Source organism: Oppia nitens, unplaced genomic scaffold (genome assembly GCF_028296485.1).
Source record: "Oppia nitens isolate AA-2021 unplaced genomic scaffold, nextdenovo-longstitch-racon4-pilon3 scaffold17_pilon_pilon_pilon, whole genome shotgun sequence".
NCBI classification, from domain to species: Eukaryota; Metazoa; Arthropoda; class Arachnida; order Sarcoptiformes; family Oppiidae; genus Oppia; species Oppia nitens.
The window spans coordinates 1,009,616-1,032,223 of record NW_026533196.1 but is presented as its reverse complement, the minus strand read 5'-3'; the positions used below and the strand labels follow the sequence as shown (position 1 = coordinate 1,032,223).

The 22,608-nt window shown below is 27.4% G+C and overlaps 3 protein-coding genes across 6 annotated transcripts; 1 reads left to right on the top strand and 2 right to left on the bottom strand.

Moving 5' to 3' along the window:
• Positions 1 to 2,305: 2,305 nt before the first annotated feature.
• On the bottom strand, positions 2,306 to 9,630 carry LOC128965519 (major facilitator superfamily domain-containing protein 6-like). The gene is made up of 6 exons (XM_054312226.1): positions 9,514 to 9,630; positions 9,200 to 9,446; positions 5,018 to 5,696; positions 3,927 to 3,999; positions 2,783 to 2,830; positions 2,306 to 2,700 (listed from the first exon to the last, which is right to left on the bottom strand). The coding sequence occupies exons 1-6, from the start codon at positions 9,572 to 9,574 to the stop codon at positions 2,306 to 2,308; spliced, it is 1,503 nt and encodes a 500-aa protein (XP_054168201.1). The 5' UTR covers positions 9,575 to 9,630.
• A 422-nt stretch (positions 9,631 to 10,052) lies between these two features.
• LOC128965392 (HMG box-containing protein 4-like) lies at positions 10,053 to 11,797 on the bottom strand. Its single transcript, XM_054312079.1, has one exon. The coding sequence runs from the start codon at positions 11,600 to 11,602 to the stop codon at positions 10,094 to 10,096; it is 1,509 nt and encodes a 502-aa protein (XP_054168054.1). The 5' UTR covers positions 11,603 to 11,797; the 3' UTR covers positions 10,053 to 10,093.
• Positions 11,798 to 13,855: 2,058 nt separating this feature from the next.
• LOC128965375 (uncharacterized) lies at positions 13,856 to 22,556 on the top strand. Of its 4 annotated transcripts, XM_054312058.1 has the most exons (5): positions 13,856 to 14,880; positions 14,959 to 15,508; positions 18,330 to 18,494; positions 21,761 to 22,111; positions 22,197 to 22,556. In XM_054312058.1, the coding sequence occupies exons 1-5, from the start codon at positions 14,165 to 14,167 to the stop codon at positions 22,212 to 22,214; spliced, it is 1,800 nt and encodes a 599-aa protein (XP_054168033.1). In that variant the 5' UTR covers positions 13,856 to 14,164; the 3' UTR covers positions 22,215 to 22,556. The 4 variants fall into 4 exon arrangements, with proteins under 4 accessions (XP_054168033.1, XP_054168032.1, XP_054168031.1 ...); XM_054312057.1 differs by having other exon boundaries at positions 13,856 to 15,499; XM_054312056.1 differs by having other exon boundaries at positions 13,856 to 15,508.
• Positions 22,557 to 22,608: the final 52 nt, after the last annotated feature.

The window sequence follows — 22,608 nt, the reverse complement described above, 5'->3', positions numbered from 1 at the left end:
TTGCATTGATTTGAAATATAAACGCAAAGAAAAACAGACACTTGTGTCAAACACTTTAGTCACAACTATTGTCATCACAATTACATTATATAATTAATTGTCTATTGATTTAGACGTTTAACTTAATTGTAAATTTATTTAACAAATGGTTTAAAAACAAGTGAAGAGAAGCGTAGAGAAACACAACAACAACTTTTTGATAAGACTTTAACAAAATGGCATAAAAGTCAAGCAATGGTAACACTGAATGCGCTCTCAGGTTGTGTCTGAAGTTGTGAGCAAAGCTTAACTAAAACTCCTTACAGTCGACAGTGTGTTGGGTCTCTCAAGTTGTTTTCAGGCTGTTTGGGGCCAAAACCAGTTGGGGAACGACAGCTCCACTAATATTTCCAGTTTTCGTTACTTAGCCCGCAGTTACTCTGGCTTCAGCTTATGTATACTTATATATGTATATAAGTGTGTATATAAGTTATACATGTTATATATTGACATCTCGTGACCCCATCCAACCACCTCATATATAGCCCCATCCATCCATCCATATCCCCATAGCTGTACACTACAGACTCGCTAATCGAAATCAAATCATTTAATCATTTTTATGCAGAATTTTGTATTAAGTCTTAAGCCATTTATATTAGAGATAGCAATATAAGGTATAAAACAATGTTATACACTATTGCAACCAATCGTTGCATTTTTGAAAATTATATACATTTTGACTAACAAGACATTCAAATTGGGGGACATTTCAATTGTTTTCAATTGTATGCTAATACTATAAATACACATTTCATATATGAATAGACAGTTGAGTCCAGATGTTAATTACCTGTTGACCAGAAACCGGTTTTCAACGCAAAATCATTTAAATCTTCAATCTTTTCTTTAGTCTAATTATAAAAATACAACATTTGAATACATATAAAGCAGGGATAGTCTCATATGATTTTATACTCCATCATCTCTACTTATTTTTATACTGTAAATGTTATGCTATAATAATAATAACTCTCTCTCTCTCTCTYTCTCTCTCTCTCTCTCTCTCTCTCTCTCTCTCTCTCTCTCTCTYTCTCTCTCTCTCTCTCTCTTAGTTACTAACCTGAAATAATAATACTTTTTTAATGTAGTTTTTTCTACTTAAGATGAAAGTTTGAAATCTCATTCATTGTTTTTAAATAACTTTTATTTTTAGATATGCTTTTTATTATAAGATTTATATATTAATATTTAGTTTTAATAAATATCAAATATATACAATAGTTATAACAGAATATAATAATTAGTTTATGCATTAATTTAGTTAATAATTAGTAATAATTTATTTTACAATCTATGTTCTCAATTCATTTATTTGTAATAATGTAATTTATGTTTTATACAAAACATTGTTTATTATAGCATTAAAAGCATTAATAAATATATTATATTTGTTTTTTAATTGCTATAAACAAAATACCAGTCAAAAGTTGTACTGAAAAATACACTAAATTTGTTATAAAAATAAAATATAAACAGTATCTAAATGTTTACTACCTGTTTCTCTACTTATATATATTATTCAAACTTCAATTTCAAAGAGTAAAAATAATACAATAATTAAACGTTCAATAATTATTTTATTTTAGCTATACGTGTGTAAAAACCCGTCCCAAACATACTTTTCCTTATTATTATTAGTACTGAAGAGATATTTTCAAGATATCCTCTTTCGACTCGTTTGATGAAATGTTTCCTTACTTTTTGCAGTCATTTAATATTTATAAAATAAATTAATGCAAACACTGTAAGACATAAACGACAAACATTTGGTCTAATTATACTCAGTTTTGTCTGTCAAATGAACTGTTCAATTGGATTAGAAAATATGATTTATGTATAACATTTAAATACCAATTTAAATTCAATTGATCGTTATTAAAATTAGATACTATAATATTATTATAATTATAATTGTTTTTTTTGATGAAATATTATTACTAGAGTTAACATTTATATACTTTATAAACTGTAAGTTATAGGTTAATATGTATTGTAGTAATTAAAAAATTTCTCAGTTTAGGGCATATTTATATAAAAAAATAAAAAAATATTTGTTCAAATAATCTTAAAGTAGAGTTTGTGTAAAAAAAATTACAATAAAATTATACGGTATAAAAATTTAAATATAAAGCAACATTCAATTAAATGTTGGGAAAAAAATGCTGTAAGTTGTTGCAAAGATTTTCATCAAATTATACTTTATATTTAAATTAATATATTTAATATCAAAATTGTAATAAAAAATTTATGTTAAAAATGTTGACTAAATTGGATGCGATAGCGAAAGATTGGCGGATATGACTGACGTTTGACTTGAAATACTATCGCATCTCTGCTTTGGCTTCAAATGCATATCATTATTGTCATCACAGATCTCAGCGATTGTCTCCTCATTGCTATTACTAATTGTATTTGTATTTTTCAAATTTTCGACATCTGTTAGCATATCGTTGTTGTCATTATTATCTGAATCATTGATTTTTATGACAACTTTCTTATTAATTAATTTGATTTCGTCTTTCTTTAGATACATATAATAGATGGTAGAGTAGATAATAGCGACGACACCGGCGATGATACCCATTATTCTGAATGCAATTCTAGCGTTAAATATTGCCATAAGACTGCCGCCGATCATACTTCCGGCCGCCCGACCCACTGATCATTTTGTGGATAAATTCATAAATCATTTTAATATTCATTGAAAATTCATGTTTTCCTAAAATGTGTTAATACAAACCTCCGTAATGTAGTCCACCCACTATTCCCAACATTGTGGCTGTCAGTCCTGTTTGAGGTTCAGTAAAGCATATCTCGTTAGTTATTAAAAACATTGTTTAGTTATTTTTGTTGGCTTTTAAAATACAATTATATGTTTATGTGTTATACACAAAACAACAACACTTTGTTTGCAATTAAGATTACTATTTTAGATCTAATTATAAGCTACAAAACATTTAACACTTTGTTAATTAATTTGAGGTTTTGTTTTTTATTTTTAAAAACAATTGTCACGTATACCATATATTTAAATCTTTTATTTTCTTAAAGTTTTATTAATTTTAATATAAAAAAGACAATTGAATTAAATATAATATTATATTACGAAAGAGTCGACAAACTTTGAATGATATGAATTGCATGCATAATAATGTTTGCTCCAAATCATAGCTTACATTTCAAGCCATATCTCAATACAAATTATCATAATCTATAATAAGTTGTGCAATAAATCTATTATATAGCGCATTATATATATATACACTTATTTTTTACGTGTATTACAATTGTAAGATTTATCACTTTTTTATATCTTGCTTTTAAACATAATAAATATATATAATTTACATTACATTTGCAGTTCAAACCTTTTTTATTATTATTATTATTATAGTTTGTAATGTTATAGTGACGCCCTAAAAACAGTGTTCATTAGGTATGGATATACTGTTTTGAGAGTGTATAAACAAAATGACCCAATTTATAGGCAATACATATAATATAAAATTTGGCAATACTTGCAATAAATCAGAATTTTGTTCACATTTTGTAAAATATTTTTAACCATAAAACTATAAAAGCTAAATAATTGAGCTTTTAGCTTAAATGCTAATATTATTTAATAGTTTTTTTTAAATAAATTTTATTTCTTTCTATGATTTAATTTACTCCTTTTCATTGTTTTTACAAATTAAAAACATTTAAAATCGATTGTACCTTCAGATATAAATTAATATAAATGCAAAATTCCAATCGATAACACTTAATAAATACAATTTTAATCAGATATAAATGCAAAATAAATACAACTATAATTAAATAGAAATATAAATAAAAATGCAAAAAAATCGTATCAATAATAATAATATGAAATAGTATCAAACCTTCCGGAGCCAATTTCTGTGAATAGGTAGCGGCCGCGCACCACATCAGATGATAAGTGAAAGCCTCCATAGCCTGTAATTATGAGAAAAATATCGATGAGTTTTGAGATTTTCTCACATACTATACATTAATATTTATCTAAAGATTTTATTCATTGTTTGTTTGATTTTTTCATAAAACATTTTAACCAATAGATTTCAATGTAATTGTTTTTTTTGGCTACCAATTTACTGGGACTAAACTGATGTTAAGCTGTCTATATATTAAAAAAGCTTATAATTATAATAATAATTATCTCATTTAAAGTTTGACATTTAGGTTCAATGAATTCATTTATTATGAAAATATTCTCACATATAATTAGATGAGATTTTTTGGACCTAATATTATTCGTTATTATTTTATCTAAAATCAATTTTAACAAAGTTTTCTACAATTATATAGAAGTATTACTTATTGTTGTATAAATTTTATATTGTATTGATGAATACTAATGAATGATCAACAAAATTTATCCGGTTTAAAGTTACTAACTATTAATTTTAGATATCACACTAATTAAAGTCACGTTTGAACAAAACCTAATATCTATTAAAACTAAAACCTATAAACTGTGTTTACTTTAAGCGGTTTAACACGTTTTTATAGTTAGATAAAAAATAATTTTTGACTAAATTAATTCTTTTATGAAATATTGTTTTCAAGTTAACTAATAATTAAAATAAGTAATGCCTATCAAAAATTTAACTACTATTACATGTACTGTATTATACTTTTATTAAATATATACTCCAAATTTAATTAAATATGTATCGATTAATATTATTAGAGAATTATCATAAATAAAGTATTATATATATTGAAAATTTTAATAGTTTTAGTATTGTCGAGTTATTTATACAGTATTAAAAAATTATTATTTGGTAAAATAAAACGATATATTAGAGAACACACATAAATATGATTAAATGAATTTTTTATTTATGAGCTAAAGATTAAACAGATTATCATTAAATTCATTAAGCATTTAAATATAAAATCATTGAAAAAAAGTTGGTTTATAAGAGTAATTTAAGTGATGATAGTATACCTCAAAGGGAATGCACCAAAAGGGAGACTCAATGAGTGAATATCCTCCGAAGCGAATCAAATAGAAGACAAGCGCCAGAATCATGAGATTGACGTGACCGGCCTTCTCGACGAACCAGTCAGACTTCAATAGAAATGGCAAACCTATTATAGCACCGGTCGTTAATGTGAGGCCCAACAAATACTTGGGTGACTTGAGATCCAGTAAATACCAGAACAAAAATGATTCAACAAAACCCCAAAGGGTTCCTAATATGAAGATCACAATCAATAGGACCCATATATTCACCGATTTAAGCAATGGCTTAATATTTTTAATTAGATTTTTAGGCGGTGGCGACACATCTATGTTCATAATTATCAGTGTTATAGATGTCAATAAAACGAGAAGATTAAAAAAATGAAATGATGGCGAATAGTTAGTCGAGTATTCATCTTTGCCAGCGCTCAGGTAATCTATAAGTATACCACAGATGGGAGAGAAGAGACCGGTCGATAAAATAGCCCAAAATCTTTCCTTTCCGAAGGAGGACTCATACTTCTCGCATATGACTAAAGTCGTGGCGTCTAATAGTGTAAAACAAATGCCAACACATATTTGAAACACTATTCGTATACAAAAATATAACCAAAATGTGAAGGCATGTGAGGCATACTCCTCATCACTCGTTGACTTATCACTAGTTATTGGATAAAAATAGCATTTTTTAAAACAATTATTTCAAAAGTTATTATATTTTTAATTATATAATATTGTTTTAGTAAATATAATACTATAACTAATTTTTAAATATTATACATTAACATAGTTTATATCATATTAACTCAAACTTTAAGTATAGTAGTTTAAACTATAAAATTTGTATATTTTGTGTCAATATATTGTATTTAAATCAAATTTGCAAAAATATAAGTGTTAAATAAAATAAAATTTATATTTAATAGAAATTATCTTTATTAGTTAAATAATGATTAAAATAAAACGATTAAATTTGAGGTTAAAATACTTATAATTCACTTAAGCTAAATATTTTTAAGAATTTTAAAATTATTTAAACATTTTAAAAAACTAAATACTCATAAAAACCTATTGAAAATAATTATTAAAAATACAAAAATAAATAAAAAATTTGTTAATAAAATAAAATGTAAATTTATAAGTCATGATAATATAAAAAGTATTGATTCTACAAACAAGCATAATATTACTATACTGTAGTATTATTGATGCAATCATTTAATAAGTTTATAAACTTTATTTTCAATGGACTCGCGAGTCAACATTTATAGCATTATTATACATTAATTTAATAGTTTGGTATTATATACAGTAATAAGATTTTTCTTTATTGCAATAAAAATGCTATCAAAACCATTAAGATATTAATTTATTTATTAAAACAAAAATCAGGACTTCAGCCAAATAATTGAGTTTTGATTTATTTTTAGATACAATGTATTTTTAAAAAATAAACTTAATAAATAACCAAAGATAACAAGGAATATCTTATCAATATAAATAAATTTGTTAACTGTATGAAAGAGTTGCATAATTTAGTCATCAAATTTAATAAATAGGTAGATAATATTGAATAGACAAATATATTTTTATTAATAAACTTTTCAAATAATTATTGCTTTCAATTCAGAAAGTATTATTTGAATCCAATATAATCAATTGTATTTTAAAATTATAATAATTTTTTTTATTGAAAGCAATAATTTTCAATGAAAACAAAAATCACATATAAATATTCTATCATATTAGACGAGAGAGAGAGAGAGAGAGAGAGAGAGAGAGAGAGAGAGAGAGAGAGAGAAGAGAGAGAGAGAGAGAGTAGGATAAAAGATACAATGAACTGCTAAAAGTTTTTTTTGATGTTATACTTGTAATTATATTGAAATCGATTACATAAAGAATTGTAGAAAATCATGAAAAAATTCTCAGAAACCATATAATAATGATTACAATTTATCAAACGAATATCACAAATATACTCAAGTTTGAGCACTAGTATTAAGCTGTCAGTCCTCTTATATTATATGTATTTTATCCGATTATATTGTGACTTATGACCAAATGAATAGTTGTATTATTGTATAGTTTGTGTAAGTTTATTACATTACCTTTTATTCATAATATAGAACTTAAAAATTTCATTTTATTTTTAATTTGATTTTTAGTACATCGAGTATTTTTATCATATAGACTATATGATATAGTCATAGTAATTAAAAAGTATTATGCAATTATAAAAGTTTCAACAATTTAATCTATAATAATAAATATGTATATTAAATATAAATAAATTAAACAAAAATTATTAAATTGTCATAAAAAGTATTATCTATAGTCTATATTATAGACTCTATAACATAAATTATACAGTATTATACCGTATATTATATACAATACAGTCTAAAATCTAACCATAAAGTAGTTATAAATATTATTGAAAACTACAACTATTCTATTTAAATGATTAAATAAACTTTAAAATCTTATTATATTTGAAAATGGCTACAAACTTTTTTCCATTAAATTTAATTTACACTTTATCTATACCGGTATTAATATTAAGTTAATGTCTATTAAAAATATAGTTACACGAAAAAGTTAATTTCTCATTGATTCAGATACTTAGTGGGAAACAAATTATAAATTAAAGTTTATATATTTAGTAAATGGTGTGGTAAATGATAATAAAATATATTAACTCAATTAAAGTTAATTAGTAAATAAAAAACAACTAAAAGATTTATAGATTAAAATAAAGACATAATTTACTGAAAATTTTATTTAATACAAATTTGGCTTTAAATTATAGCTAAAACGTTGTCATCTAATCAGAAAAATACACTAATTATTATTAACCAACATTTCATATATATTTTTAAATTTTATACCATAATATTTGTTTATATTTAATTGCATTACAATTGATTAATTTATCGTAGTAACATCTACTTCAATATTATACAGTGTATAATATTTATTTAATTTTTCATAATTAAAGCAAACTACTGTTCAGTATAATAATAAACAAATAAAAATCAAATAAGAAAACTTGGCTCAAATTTTGATTAAAAGTCATTCATTAAATAATTAAATTAATAGATCACAACTATATATAGTTTGTTTAAATGTGTTAAACTAATTAATTTTAATCTTTTAAATCAATTGCCTCTACACTGAAATAACTTCATGTATTGTCCTATAAACTAATGGCTCCAAACTTATCTCTAGACTCGATATATTCGAGTTATTTTCAAATATCTACTACATCTACACATAATTTATTTTATAAACATTATATTATAATATTATGTAAAACATAATATATTTACAATTAATTAAAAATTGATTATATAAAGCTAACAAGTAATAAATCATAAGTATCAATCTCTAAAACATTTTTCATGCATTTTGCTACATAATTAGTTACCAATCATTCATTGATAAAATTATGCAATATATTCATATAAATAAATATTATGTAAATTTATTTAAATAACTATCTTGTAAAAACATTCAAAACTATTATCTACATAATAAATTAAATTATTTATTTATTTATAAAACTTTATTTAAATAATATAAAATAATAGTAATTTTTCAAAGTTCATAAATTATATTTTACATATAGTCAGTAAAAAATCCAGTATAAGATTATTTATTTGATATAAATTGGTTATAAACAAAATATTGTCAATAATTTTTTTATTAACAGTAATAAAATAATAATGTGTTGTATTGTATGTATGTTTTATTCCTTTGATATATTTTATTAATATTTCCAATCAATCAATCAAACAGATAAACATTTTACTGAATACAAAATTCTTAAGTAATTCATTTTTAAATATTACGGTAATATAAATATTATTGAAATAAAATGAGGATATTTGGTTAGATTGAAAAAATTAATGAATTGTTAATTATTGGCTTTAATTATTACTTTTTAGAATAATTTCATCTCAATTACTATATTTATTATAAGATTAGTTTAAATAAAATTTATTATATATATATATAATCAGTTCAAAAAGTTAATTTGAATTTTCTTTAAATATTTATGTATAATTTTATTATACTTGAAATATTAATCAAATATTTTTAGAATTATTAATCAATTTTAAAAAATATAAGTAACTAATTAAAAGTAAATATTAAATGACAAACCTATCAGTAGTGTTTGGATCACCACTAGAAGGCACAAACATTATACCGATTGAACTTAATATTGTTAATATTAAATTGATGATCAAAACAAGCTTATAGTTTCCCATTTTGTCAGCTATAAAACCAGCGATTGGAGGGCCAATCACTTGTGTGACCGGTAGTACAGTGTAGACAAATGCAGTTTCTTCGACCGTTATGCCCAACTGTCTCATATGTATTGTCATATATGGTAGAAGACATGCTGCCGCTGTTGTTTTAAGATAATCATCAATAGTTATATACAATTTGTCGACATTTTATCAACATTTTTATACCTCCAAACCAGAAGAATAGGATGAGCTTCAGTGGTACTAATTGGCGATTAATTTGAAACATTTGATATTTTGAAAAACTTATCTAAACACTGCTACAGTAGTTATGTCTTAAATACCCAGTTATCTCGGTTTCTAACTTAGAAAACCAAATTTTCTTAGCAAAGTATGCGTTATTTTTTTTAATAAACAAAGATATAATAAATTAATGTCTAATTTTGATTATATTGTAAGTCACATGTAAATAATACAGGCATGGCTATTATCATTGTCTATATTTGCTTAATAGATATAATTTGATAATCTTTAAATGTATGTTATAAGTAACCAAAATTATTAGACATTACCGGTACTGTTTATGAAAAATAAAATATTTAATATTAATATACAGTAAATATATAAATTTTATAATTTAGTATATATATATACGTATGCATTAAAAAGATTACAATATTTTATAATTACAATTAGTTTTGTGCTTTTGTAATACAAATTACCGGTAATAGATATACAAGTATAATACAACCTATTATCGTAAATCATTTTAAAAATTTAAATAATTGAAAAACACGTTTTTTGTTAATTAAATTCCAGGCATAATATATGCAATGTTATCTAATGTCTTCTTATGGATGTCCTGTGGACAACCATCAAGAATTGGATCCAATTGTGTGAGACAGAGAAGCGGTCCAATGGCACATAAAGTTGAATCTAATAATACAGATAACGAACCGGAGACAGCTATCTGTCCGCTGTGCTCTTTAAGTCGCTGACCTATTGTTGTTAGAGATTCGCCTAATAATGTTAAATGTGATGAAACATCAATTGGTTTTGTGCTAATTGGTTGCCACATGTCTTCAATGGATGTATAGCCGGCGTAGTCGTCATTATTATATACAAGAGAATTGTTTGTCGAATGATTCAGTTTTGAGAATTGTGTCAAAACCTTTGGTTTACCGGTGCTTATAATGGATGAGCCTTTAGTGACCAGTTTCTGTGCTTTCCGTTTCCATCCAACCTTTTCTTTATCAGGCATTGACTTCCAAATTTCACCCAACTTTCTACTGACGTCTGCAAAGTCTAAATCTGGACACTGCTGTTGTATTTTACTTCTGTGTTCTTTAGACCAAAGCATGTAAGCTGTGATCACCTTTTTCTTTGGTTTGTCATCCAAACTATTCTTGCTTTTCATAGATTTTCTATCACTTCTTTTGTTATCGGATGTTGTCTTCGATGGTCTCGATTTTTTAGGTTTAGGCTTAGATTTAATAATAGAATCATCGGTTTCTATAATAAGTGATGTCTCCTCGAAATCTTCATCGAAAGATATTTGTGTCATATCTTCTAATGGCAACGATTTTGTCCTTTTATTGTTTCTTTTATTTTTATTAAGATTTGGTGTCACTCCTGATGTGATTTGTCTGAAAAGTCTATTAGCTGGTGATTCTGTTTCCGGCTCTTTCTTTACAGTCTTTGCTGTTTTGGTTAATTTTGGTGTCTCTTGTTTATCATTTGTATTAACACTTTCCTCTTCATTGTTAACGTTATCGTTATGGTTAATCACTTCGTCTTTAATCTCATTTTCATCGACTTTCAAATCATTTATTTCTTTTTTAATTTTTGTTTTTTTCGCATTTCTTTCATCAACGGATGACATAGAACTGGACATTAAATTATCTTCAGTTGTCACGGATGTATCACTAACATCGATGTCGTTGTTTGGCACCAAAGAGCCAATAATCTTACTCTTGGGAATCTTCAGCGTCGGAATTGTCTTCTTTGGTAAACTTTGGTCGATCTCATTGTTAACAGATGTGTCGTTATCTTTAATGTCATAGATATCAGAGGATGGCTTAGGATTCAGACATAACTTGATTTTGAGATTCTTATGTTGAGTTTTGGCCGAATCGGTGTCACATTTAGCCGTCTCTTCATTAAGACTAATGTCATTGTCGTTTGTCTTCATACTGTCCATTGGTGTCAAAGTTTTGCCAGTACTTCGGTTATCATTGTCTTGAGTAACCATATCCATGAGTTTGGCACTCTTTCTCAGTACTCTTCCCGATCGGGAAACACCTCCTGATCTCGACATTTGTCACAACAATTGATGGACTTTAGTGTTGTGTTTGATTGAAATCAATGACAAATCAATTGAATATTGTATTCAAATGTTTGAAAACAAAACGTTTGTCTCTATTAGTGAACAACACATTAGACATACATTTGACTCAATTTCTACACTAATGTCAGCGCTTTGTGTGTCTGTGACTAACATTCACATCAAATACTCGTTAAAAGACTTTTCATTTTATTTTCTTAATCATTCAATCCTTTAAAACAATTGTATTAAATATTTATCATTGATTTTTATGCAAACTTATCAAACATTAATCAAAAAAAACTTAAATTAATATTTTTATTTGTTTTTCAATAAATTTATAATTTTTTATATTAAGAATTATATTTTATTTTATAATTTGAAAACATGTCGTTAGAGTGCAGCAAAAGTGTCGTACAATCAATGAATTTATTGAATAACTTTTTAATACCAAAATAACTAACAAATAATCGAAATTTTTTTTAGAAATTCAGTCCATGACTTAGTTTAACATTAATTTTGATATTAAAATTCAAAAGATCTCATTTGATAAAAAAAATTAAGCATAAAATACATGCTATTTATGATAATTTTTAATACCATTAGTCAAGCATTTAAATGATCATAAAATTAAAATTATTAACTTTTATATTTGTTTGAAATTTGTTATTATTATAATTAATAGTTTTTTTTATAAATACAATTATGGCTTAACTATTATAACCTAAATGAAATATATTTAAATTACATCAATATATAATATTAAAATTATTAGGTTTTATGGATTAGGTATTTATAAATTTAATTTTTCTTGCAATAAATTATTATATTTATGTTACAAACTATATAAATGTTTCAATACTATAGTATAATCTAATTAGTAAATCAGTTTAAACGTACGTTAATTAAAATTTATTATTGAAACTTGTTTTTAAAATATTTAAACAATTATATTATTATATGACATCATTTAATAAAAATTATTATTATTATACTGTATATATAATATATATCTGAATTTAAATTACAGTATATGTACGGAATTGAATAAAATATATTAAATACTATTAAATTGATTTTTCATAATTTACAACCGATTTCTGTACAGTATATATAATTTTTTTTAGTTTGATTTAATACAGGTTTAAGATATTTTTTTATCATTATACAAACTTTTTATTTATTATAATAAAATCATTTAAACTCAATATCTAAGTTTTAATTAATAAAATAATTTTTTCTGTAAATAAAACGATGTCATTAAATTTGATTTATATAAATGATGTTTACAATTTATATCTATTTTTATATATTTAATTTCTTTATGATATCAAAACAATTGCAGTGTAAATACATTTATCATTTATTTTTTTAAATAATATATATTATTAATAATTTAATCTGATTTTAATCACAACTTTTACGGCAAACTCTACAAATCAATTCAATAAATATTATTAGGTCTTAACAAACAAAAAATCGATTTTTTCAACTAAAAATTTTAACCAAATATTAAATTCTCTCTCTCTCTCTCTCTCTCTCTCTCTCTCTCTCTCTCTCTCTCTCTCTCTCTCTCTCTCTCTCTCTCTTATTCTAAAATGAAAAATGAAATTTTAAAAAATTAATGATCTAAACATTAAATGAGAAATTTAAAAAATACAACAAAAAACTTTATATAGATTGTTAATAAGTTAAATGTTTTCAATATAATGTAAGTTAGCTATAAAATTATGTAAAATATAAAGATAACTCATTTGATTAGATTTTTGTAACAATAACTCATTTTTCAATGTTAAGAGTGCTCTCACTATGAATAGAGAAAAAAATTTAATTCATTTTCACATTAAATATATAATATAATCGCAAACATATATATATAGTAAATATATTAATATGTTATATAATATATACATATTATGTATATAAATGATGTGAGAGTGAGAGTTGGGATAAAAAATAATGGAATTAATGGTGAAATTCTTAGTGATGTATGTGTTATATATGTTGTATATATTGTGTGTAATTCAGTGTATATTGTATTTTGAATACAAGTTTGAGCTATAAATTGATTTTTTGATTCAATTAAATTCACTGCTTATTAGAGTAAAGCATGTATTGTGTGCTATATATCGTATATATAGTATGTATAAGCAGTCATCCAATTGGATGCAGTGATCACATGACTGGTACGTAAACAGTGGACTAATTTGCATATATTGAGTATAACATTGAAAAAGCATTGAAAGCAGTAGTGAATGCAATGCCAGTGCTATCGATGCGCCGTTCAATGCATTTTCAGTTCAATGTGTTTGCAATGCATTGATGTTGTGTTGTGTTGTGTTGTGTTAGCCCACAGTTGTGTATGTATTGAATGAACACAGCTTTGTCTGTAAAGTGAGAGCACTGTTAGCACTGTTTGTTGTGTTTGAAAGCAGTCAACGATTAGGACAAAGAAAGTTGATTACAAAGTATTGATAACTTGTAAGTGATGGCCATCGTGTCCAACACATCCACCGATATGTTCGACATATATACCACATCCGACAATATTCAGCAATGAATGACAGTAATCGCCAGTCACTGCCAGTGACCAGTTATCCGAGTGGTCCACCCATACACTCATACGGCAGCAATACAACTGGTGATCATTGGATGACAACAGCTCCCAGTGCTGGCCAGCCGTTGCCCAGTTATAATGAGATAGGACAGGGCTATCACACGGCAATCGGATCATCAGTTAGCCCGGGGGTCAATGGAGGACCTAATTTGATGCATCACTCATACATACAGCAGCCGTACCTCAACACCAAATATGGGTCAACGCCTGACTACAGCCACAGTCACTTCAATGCAAACTTTTATGCAAACAATTTTGTCCATAAAGTAGACCTCAACTCTAAACCAATTAATGATAACTCTGACCATCAACTCGAAGGTGAGTCTAATACTGCAGAAGGATTAACGGCTAGACTTCTCGACAAGAATTCAGACAACGGTCCCATCTCTTCACATTCGCCTTCATCTCAAGACAGTGGCTCTAATAGTGTTGGTTACCGGCCGTGGGAACAACCGGGTGCCGATGGACATCACTTAGCCGCAGACCAAATCAATGCTCAAACATTGCCCAATCATCCGAATCGTCCATCAAGTGCTCAATCAGATAAGGGACAGTTGGCATCACATCAATCTCAACGCACAACACCCGATACGGCCAGACGTACGGGTAGATCTCCTTCTGCTCAACAGTTCGGTGATAATCATCCAATTGATAGGTTGACAAACACTACAACTCAAAAGTATCAGACATTGACTCCAGTTCCTCCAATTCCTCCCATTTCTGCCCCATATAGCCATAATAATATGTATGGCCAACCACCACCTGTATTATACCAGAACCCAATGGGAACACCATATATTCAATCTCCATATCCGAGTAGATACCCGGCACCAGATGGCAAAATCAAGATGGGTATCGCAGAACCCGATTCATCGACACCTGATGTGAGGATTGCTACCATTGAAAACTCATTTCAAGTGCCTTCTATTTCATCGACTACTTCAAGACCACCGATTGGAGGAATACCTCAGCCGTCGGCGACACCACCACATCCTCAAACTGCTCAACAGGTTGTGTCGGTACCGCACGCGCCACAAACTGTCAACGAACACTGGGAAGCGGCTAATCAGGTATCGGTGCCTCAAAATATGGGCGCACAGAATGGCGGACAAGAAACTGAAAAAGTGACAAAAAAGAAGAGGAAACGTTGTGGAGAGTGTCCCGGATGTCTCAAAAAGGATAATTGCGGTGATTGTGGTCCGTGTAAGAGTGTCCGCAGTCATCAAATCTGCAAAATGCGAAAATGTGATCAATTGAAGACCAAAAAGGAAAAAGTAAGAGAAGTAAGTGTTGTTTACTTTACTAACAGAGCCTTCAAAATGATCTCAAATGGCTTTCAATGTCATCATCTCTTTGTTTGCAAATCACTCCATATTTAGTTCACTTTTAGTTATAACTTATAAATTATAACCAAATGCTAAATCAATCTATAATCAAATGATTCAACTTTTCAAAGCATTTCGTTTATAATTTTATGTTTATTGAAATATTCTTTATGTTTTAATATCCTCTGAAAGTAATTAAATAGTCATTAAGTTTGCAGAAAACTATAATTACAAGTAATTTTTGACAAAAACTTAATGACTTTAATTTCGTGTTTTTGGCAAATATTGAGATCATAAAATAGATTTACATATTTTCGTATATTATAATTAATAAAAATATTTTATAAAATTGTTTTTTTTATCATTTGCTGGCATTTTTAATATTATTATCGAGTAGTGCTTAATATTAAAGAATATCAAAACCAAAACTTATTACAGTGTTATATAATACATGTAAAGACTAGAGTATGTGTGGATGCCATCCAACACATGAATTGATGTCTAAAAATAACATTAGTTTTGTATCAGTAAAACAGTCAAACTGTTGATGTCTTCAAACTTTAACTTAAATAGTGTTTTAATGTCTATTCAGTATTGGGAACAGCAGTTTGGCTAAAGTCGTCCAAAGATTTATGTCTTTAATATCACAGCAATTGATGCAAATAGTATTTTCTGTTTGCTATACTAATCGATATATACTATGACTTATAATGCATTTAATCAAAAGCAATAACAAAAAAAACTAAAGACAACATATTTTAGATATTTTTTTTACTACTAATAGTGCAAACAGTGGGACCAATACATGTGTGTCATAAACATAACATAAATGACTTTCGAGTCATTATTGATAAGAAAAACTAGATTTTGTCAAATTATAATTTATTATTATATGTATTATATATTATATATATTGAGTAAATGAATAATAGTTTGGATGCATTTTGATTCCCAAATGATGCCATCACTTGCCATCACTTAACAAATATCCTAACAATTGGTCCAAAGCTATGACTCACGGATTAGTGGCCAATCAGATGACGTCATTTCAAAGCCTACCAAAAGTCTCAGTGCTTTCGTTGAAATTAATGTCGAAATGCTATTCATTTATAATATTATTAGTTGAATATATTGATGAATATATACATACATAACATACACATACAGTGTTTACTTTTTCAGTCTAAGTCTGAAATCTCTGTACTGATCGCTAACACGAGTAAACACAGCGTGTATTCACTCATTCGTATGCTTTTTATGAACACATCCTTAATCGTAGCAAACATACAGTACTATACATATAATTACATTAAATTTTTTAAATCTCTTTCAAATATATATTACTTTAATTTTCTAACATTTTTCTCTATTTATTTTAAGGCATTTTTTATTTATTTAATTTGTTTTGTTTGAGCTATTTTTTTAAAGAAAAGAAAAAACTTCATTTATTTTAATTTGCTTTTTAATCGGATTTTAGATGTAGTTTTATGTTTCATTATTGTCGCATACATTATAGGTATTATATATTGAGAAAAATGAGTCGTTAAAAGCAATTGATGAACATTTTTAGTGAAACAATCGATGCTTTTAATAGATGTTTATACATGACATGTGTAGAGATAGTGCACAATATATAGCACAACTATAATAAACATTATATTCAAACTTATGTAATTTATATAGTGATGGAAAAATTTATATAAATTGATTTATTTGTTGGAGAATTAGAAAATTTATATAAAATATTTTGTTTTTTGCTTTCAAAGAGGGTTTTTGAATACACAGTAAACACTTAATAACATTTGATTTAAATGGTTGTAGTCGTTGATTAGATATTGTAATAAATAGTAAGATTTATATATAAAATAAATGTTATTAAACATTAAATATGATGTAAACGTGTAGTACATAAGCATCTGCTATGGATGTGCTTAGAGTTAAACAGATGCTCGCCTTTCCTATTGCTTTAACATTGCTTTCACTCGTTAATGATGTGTGACCTAACAGTGCTATCGCTATATACGATATTATGAGAAAACCCCATCTCATTGTAGGCCTTCACATATGTATTAATGTTTAGTATACCAAAGTTGGTATACATATAAAAATTGGAGCTAAAGTTGTTGTATTATATATAGTAAAGCTTTTATTTCATCGTTTTTATAAATAATAGTCGTTTTTCAATATAACTATATCTATATCTATATTCAATAGTTTAGTCAATAAGAGAATTGAATGAAAAGCAATGACTGAATGAAAATGAAATACCGATTGAATGACTCAGTTGTTGTACACACAGTATAATCGATAGCAAAGCTATTATGCATACGATTGCAATCCATGGCTAAGAACTTGGGATCACTGAGAGAGCATTTATCCAGTTATGGCAGTTATGGTACTGTTATATAGTTAGGACTCATAGCTAACTTCAATATGAAATTTGCTGATAAACGACGTGTCAATTCATTATGCGCTCTAGTATTTCATATATGTATTGATCACATATAACTACAATACATATAATTTAGTCAACCATTCAAACTAATGATAATTTGCCTGTTTTTTAATCATTTCAAACAATTGACTCATATTCTCAATATTCCTTATAATATAACATTTGTTTGCAATATAGTCTATGTTTTAATTTAGCAATTTTATCATAATATTATCAGTAAATCATTTATTTAATTAATTAATTGAAAACATTTATAAAAGAAATAAAATGAAAAACAAATAATTGGATTATTATTGACTAATTGAATGCATGTTTGGCTGATAGGCGGCACAATTGGCAGCACAACAATCAAGTGGTATATCACTGAATAAAGAGATGACATCACTGGATAACCCGTCACGTAATATGAACGGATCAGCTCTTGCAACTCAGTTTACAAATCTCGGTCCGACCGACACGCATAACACTGCAGTGGGATCGGCTCCCCGGGTGAGTGTCTATCGTATATGATATGTTGAACAGTGGGTGTATTGGGATGTATGCACTCAAACAAGTGCTACTGAACCCCTAAACTACTTGTGGTGTCCACTTCTTATCAGTTCACCTGTTATATACAGTACACACACTCTTGTCTTTGCTCTCCCTCTCCCTCACTATTCCCGACACTATCTCTCCCTCGTTGTGGGGTTGAGAGGGAGGGAGTGTTACGGTTGCAGCACTTCTTCACCGTTTAAAGTGACGTAAAAATTATGCCAACTTTGCGGAAGTTTCTCATACCGTAATCACTGAGCGATTCACTCTTTTTTTTAACATAATTCCCACGCTTTCCATCACAACTTTCACTCAATCAAACCTACCTGAGCTTATATGATGTGCTTATTTATTTTTATATTCAATTTACAATGTATTTTATTTTTCAAAATTTGAAATCAATATTTAATTTGTATAATGGAAATGGATTTACTGTACAATGTTTCAACACATATATGATATTTATTTATGAAATATTGGATAAAGTGTGACATTTGACTGTTTTTACAAATCTTATGAATCATAGCTTATATGATGTCATTAGTGATAAAAACTAATGGCTTTTGTTGTACACCATTTGCAAACTATTGATCAGTTTTAGTAATGTATCAGAAAATATGATTCATTTATAAATTGATAGGACGTGTCGATGAATATATAAAATATTTGTGTTGTCGATGCTATCGGTGGCCAAACAACAAAAGCGTATTATCAAAGTATATATAAAAAGTGTATACATTTTGTTTAGAAAAAATGCAAATGTTTTGTAAAAATCGATTTAAATGTTAGCTATGAGTGAAGCGTAACAACACTACTATTGGTGCTAACAGTCAACGGAAAGTAACTTTTGCTTAAATCATATATATATTGAATATTGAAATATAGTATGAAAACGGATGGCAGATGTGTGTGTCTATGTATGAGCTTTACTTTAATGTCTTGTATGCTAAGCTCTTGGATTGAATTTAGGAACAGTTAGAAAAAAATCAGGAATTGTTGCAATGGTTAGTTTGTAACAGCAATTGTGAGGAACAGCTGCATTTAATCAACCTGTTTGCCAATGATAATGTCATAATAATAATGATAATTATAATTATTTTAAATTTCAAATATATATATATATATATAAGTACTTTATTGAAAAGTGCAAACATAAGAGTCGGTCCCTCTTTTCAATGAATGTCTCAAATGAATGACAATAAATAGTTGTCTTCTTTGAGTCGATGTATTCATGAATTCATTTTCAAATATAACCAAATGTCATAACTTTGTGGACTTTAAGTAAATAATGGTATATTTGAAGCAATTTTTTACTGCCATTACTTGGTTTGCCATTAGTGTTAATCCTAGAAGTAATTCAATACAGTGTTGTAGTGTTTGTATGAGTGCCTCACCAGAGTTGGGCCTCCAATGAGTGGTCCCTCCAGAAGCCAGAATGAGTCAGTCCCTGAAAACTATATTTTTAGTGCAATAGTCACAGTGCTGTTGGTGTGGTGTGTCGTGAGAGGGAGGAGGGCTCACAACATAATTGTTGTAATATGTGGTCATTATTGAGCATTTGAACAGACAAAACATATACACTATATATTAGTTTTTATATGTTATATATTTATGTTAACTAACTTTAAAACTTTGTTAATAGTTGTTCTCAATGTTTCTCATAGTTTTTTGTTGTTTGAATTGAGCTCTCATTAGACGTAAGACATTACCAGTTGTTGTCTGTCCTGTCGTGAGTCACGTGACGCACGCTCTCAGACAAAGAAAGATGAGTGAAGAACATGAAGAGTCATGTCTTTGATATTGAAATATTGAGATTCAAAATATATTGTGATATCAATGTTGTTAACCAACAAAAAGTTAGATTATATACTCATATAGTACTATATATTGAATTTAATTTGTTTTTGCTATCGATTTGAACAATAGGTTTAGTTTTGTCTCTTCTCTGCCATTAGTTATGCTTTTATTTTATCGATGCTTTCGATGATTGCATCCATCCGTCCGTCCCTTCAATTGAATTATTGAAGACTTAGTAACAAAATTTCAATCATCACATGACTTGCGCACAATATTTGCATTTTAACATTAATAATAGTTAGTATACTTAAAATTTTAAGCTATAATACAAAAGAGACTCCAAAATGTATAGTTTGACCCATTTTTATCGTTATTTTCACATTTCATTAACTTTTAGAAAAAAGTGTATCAGAAAAACAAAATTTGAGGCAAACTTAGGCACAGATTGTATTGAAAATGATTAATATTGACTACAAATGAATTAGTTTTGATATAAGTTTACAGTTGAATGTATTTAGAAATCTTCTAATATTTAATAGATTAACAATAATTGTAAAGAGTGAGGGAATTAGTGATGTGATAGTTGTTATGATTTAGTTTTGCATAAAACAAGTACAGGTGTTGGCATTGGTCTGAGAAATTTGAATCAATATATTTATAAAAAGTAAAGATAAGTTGGCTGTTAGTCGTTTTTGGCGACATATGTTAAGGTGCACCCATACCTACATAGGAAATGTGATGACCTGTTGGACAATAGAAATATGAGTACTAAAAGCGAACAGACGGTGCGCTCCGATATGTTATATGTAAGCATTGAAATGAAAAGAGACGTAAATACATAACAAAGTATTTGATGAATAAAAAGGACTCATTCTTGATATGTATGGATGGGATCGTTGGCTTGTGTTGTGCTCTATTAGGATGAGGTCCTGGGAAACGGCCCAACAGTAGCACAGCTTGTCTTATATATGCTATATATTTCTTATACACTCAAATGGCTTTTGCATTGTTCTCAACCATCTATTGTCAGACCTTTCCTAAGTATATATGAGTGCTATTGAATAGAAATGAATTGTTAGTCAACTCACCTGGGAATCAATGGTATCAATACTATACTGCCAATGAAGCCAACACTAACCAACAGTTTTATCGGTTATACCATTAAAGCTATCAATAATCTTAAACAAGAATTTTCAAAAATACTTGTCTTAATCTTTTTCATTCAAATATTAAATTCAATATATGATTCTCGTGTGAAATGTCTCATCAAATATATACTATATGTTTGCTTTTAATCAATACACCCATTGTATTATTGTATTATTTATAATACTATTATACAGTAGTAGTAGTAGTTGTATGACTCACACTAACATTATAGCAAACTTGAAGCTCATTTATTTTAATTTAATTACCTCTAATATTAGGCCGCTTATGGAGATTTTGCATCCAAACCAATGATGAACAATAATACATATGACTCAAATGCACAACCATTTAACAACTTTCATATGAACTCTCAACCAATTAACGGTCCATTCAATGGTCACGGACTGGTGTCAGATGTCAACAGAGCTCATCACAGCCCCGAAAACAATGGCATCAATACTGATGTTACTCACGTCAATAGACATCAAATGATGAATAATAGACTTAAATCATTAATACAAAGTCGTCAAAACCAGAAAGAGATAAATAATGTACAAAATCACAATTCTTTTGGTTCCGGTTCACTGACTGTACCCCACCCCCACCCCCACCTCACACATCATTTGCAGGTTAGTATACATACCGTTAAAGTCTGCTTTTTTATCCAGTCATTAGTGTTAAGACATATAATTTACTTACTGTTATGTATTTCAGGTCAAACATACCTCGTAGTCCAACAACAGCCTAACACTACATTAAATTCTCATTATAATACATCTGTGCCTCAAAATCAAGAATCTGGACAAACAGTACCGCAATCTAATTGGTCACAACAGGAACACGACAACGGAGGTTACCATAAAAATATTAATGGTATCAATGATAAAATGGTAAATCAAACGGGAAGAAGAACACCATATAATTCAAATGATTTGCCAAATGGTTTCGTTAATCACAATAATAATAATACAAATGATTCTCAAAGCAATACTATTAAACAAATTAAGAATATTAAAAGTAATAATTTAAGTAAAAATAATATTATTAATAATGCAAATAGTAATAATCATGCAAATAATAATAATAATAATAATAATAATAATAATAATAACAATAATAATAATAA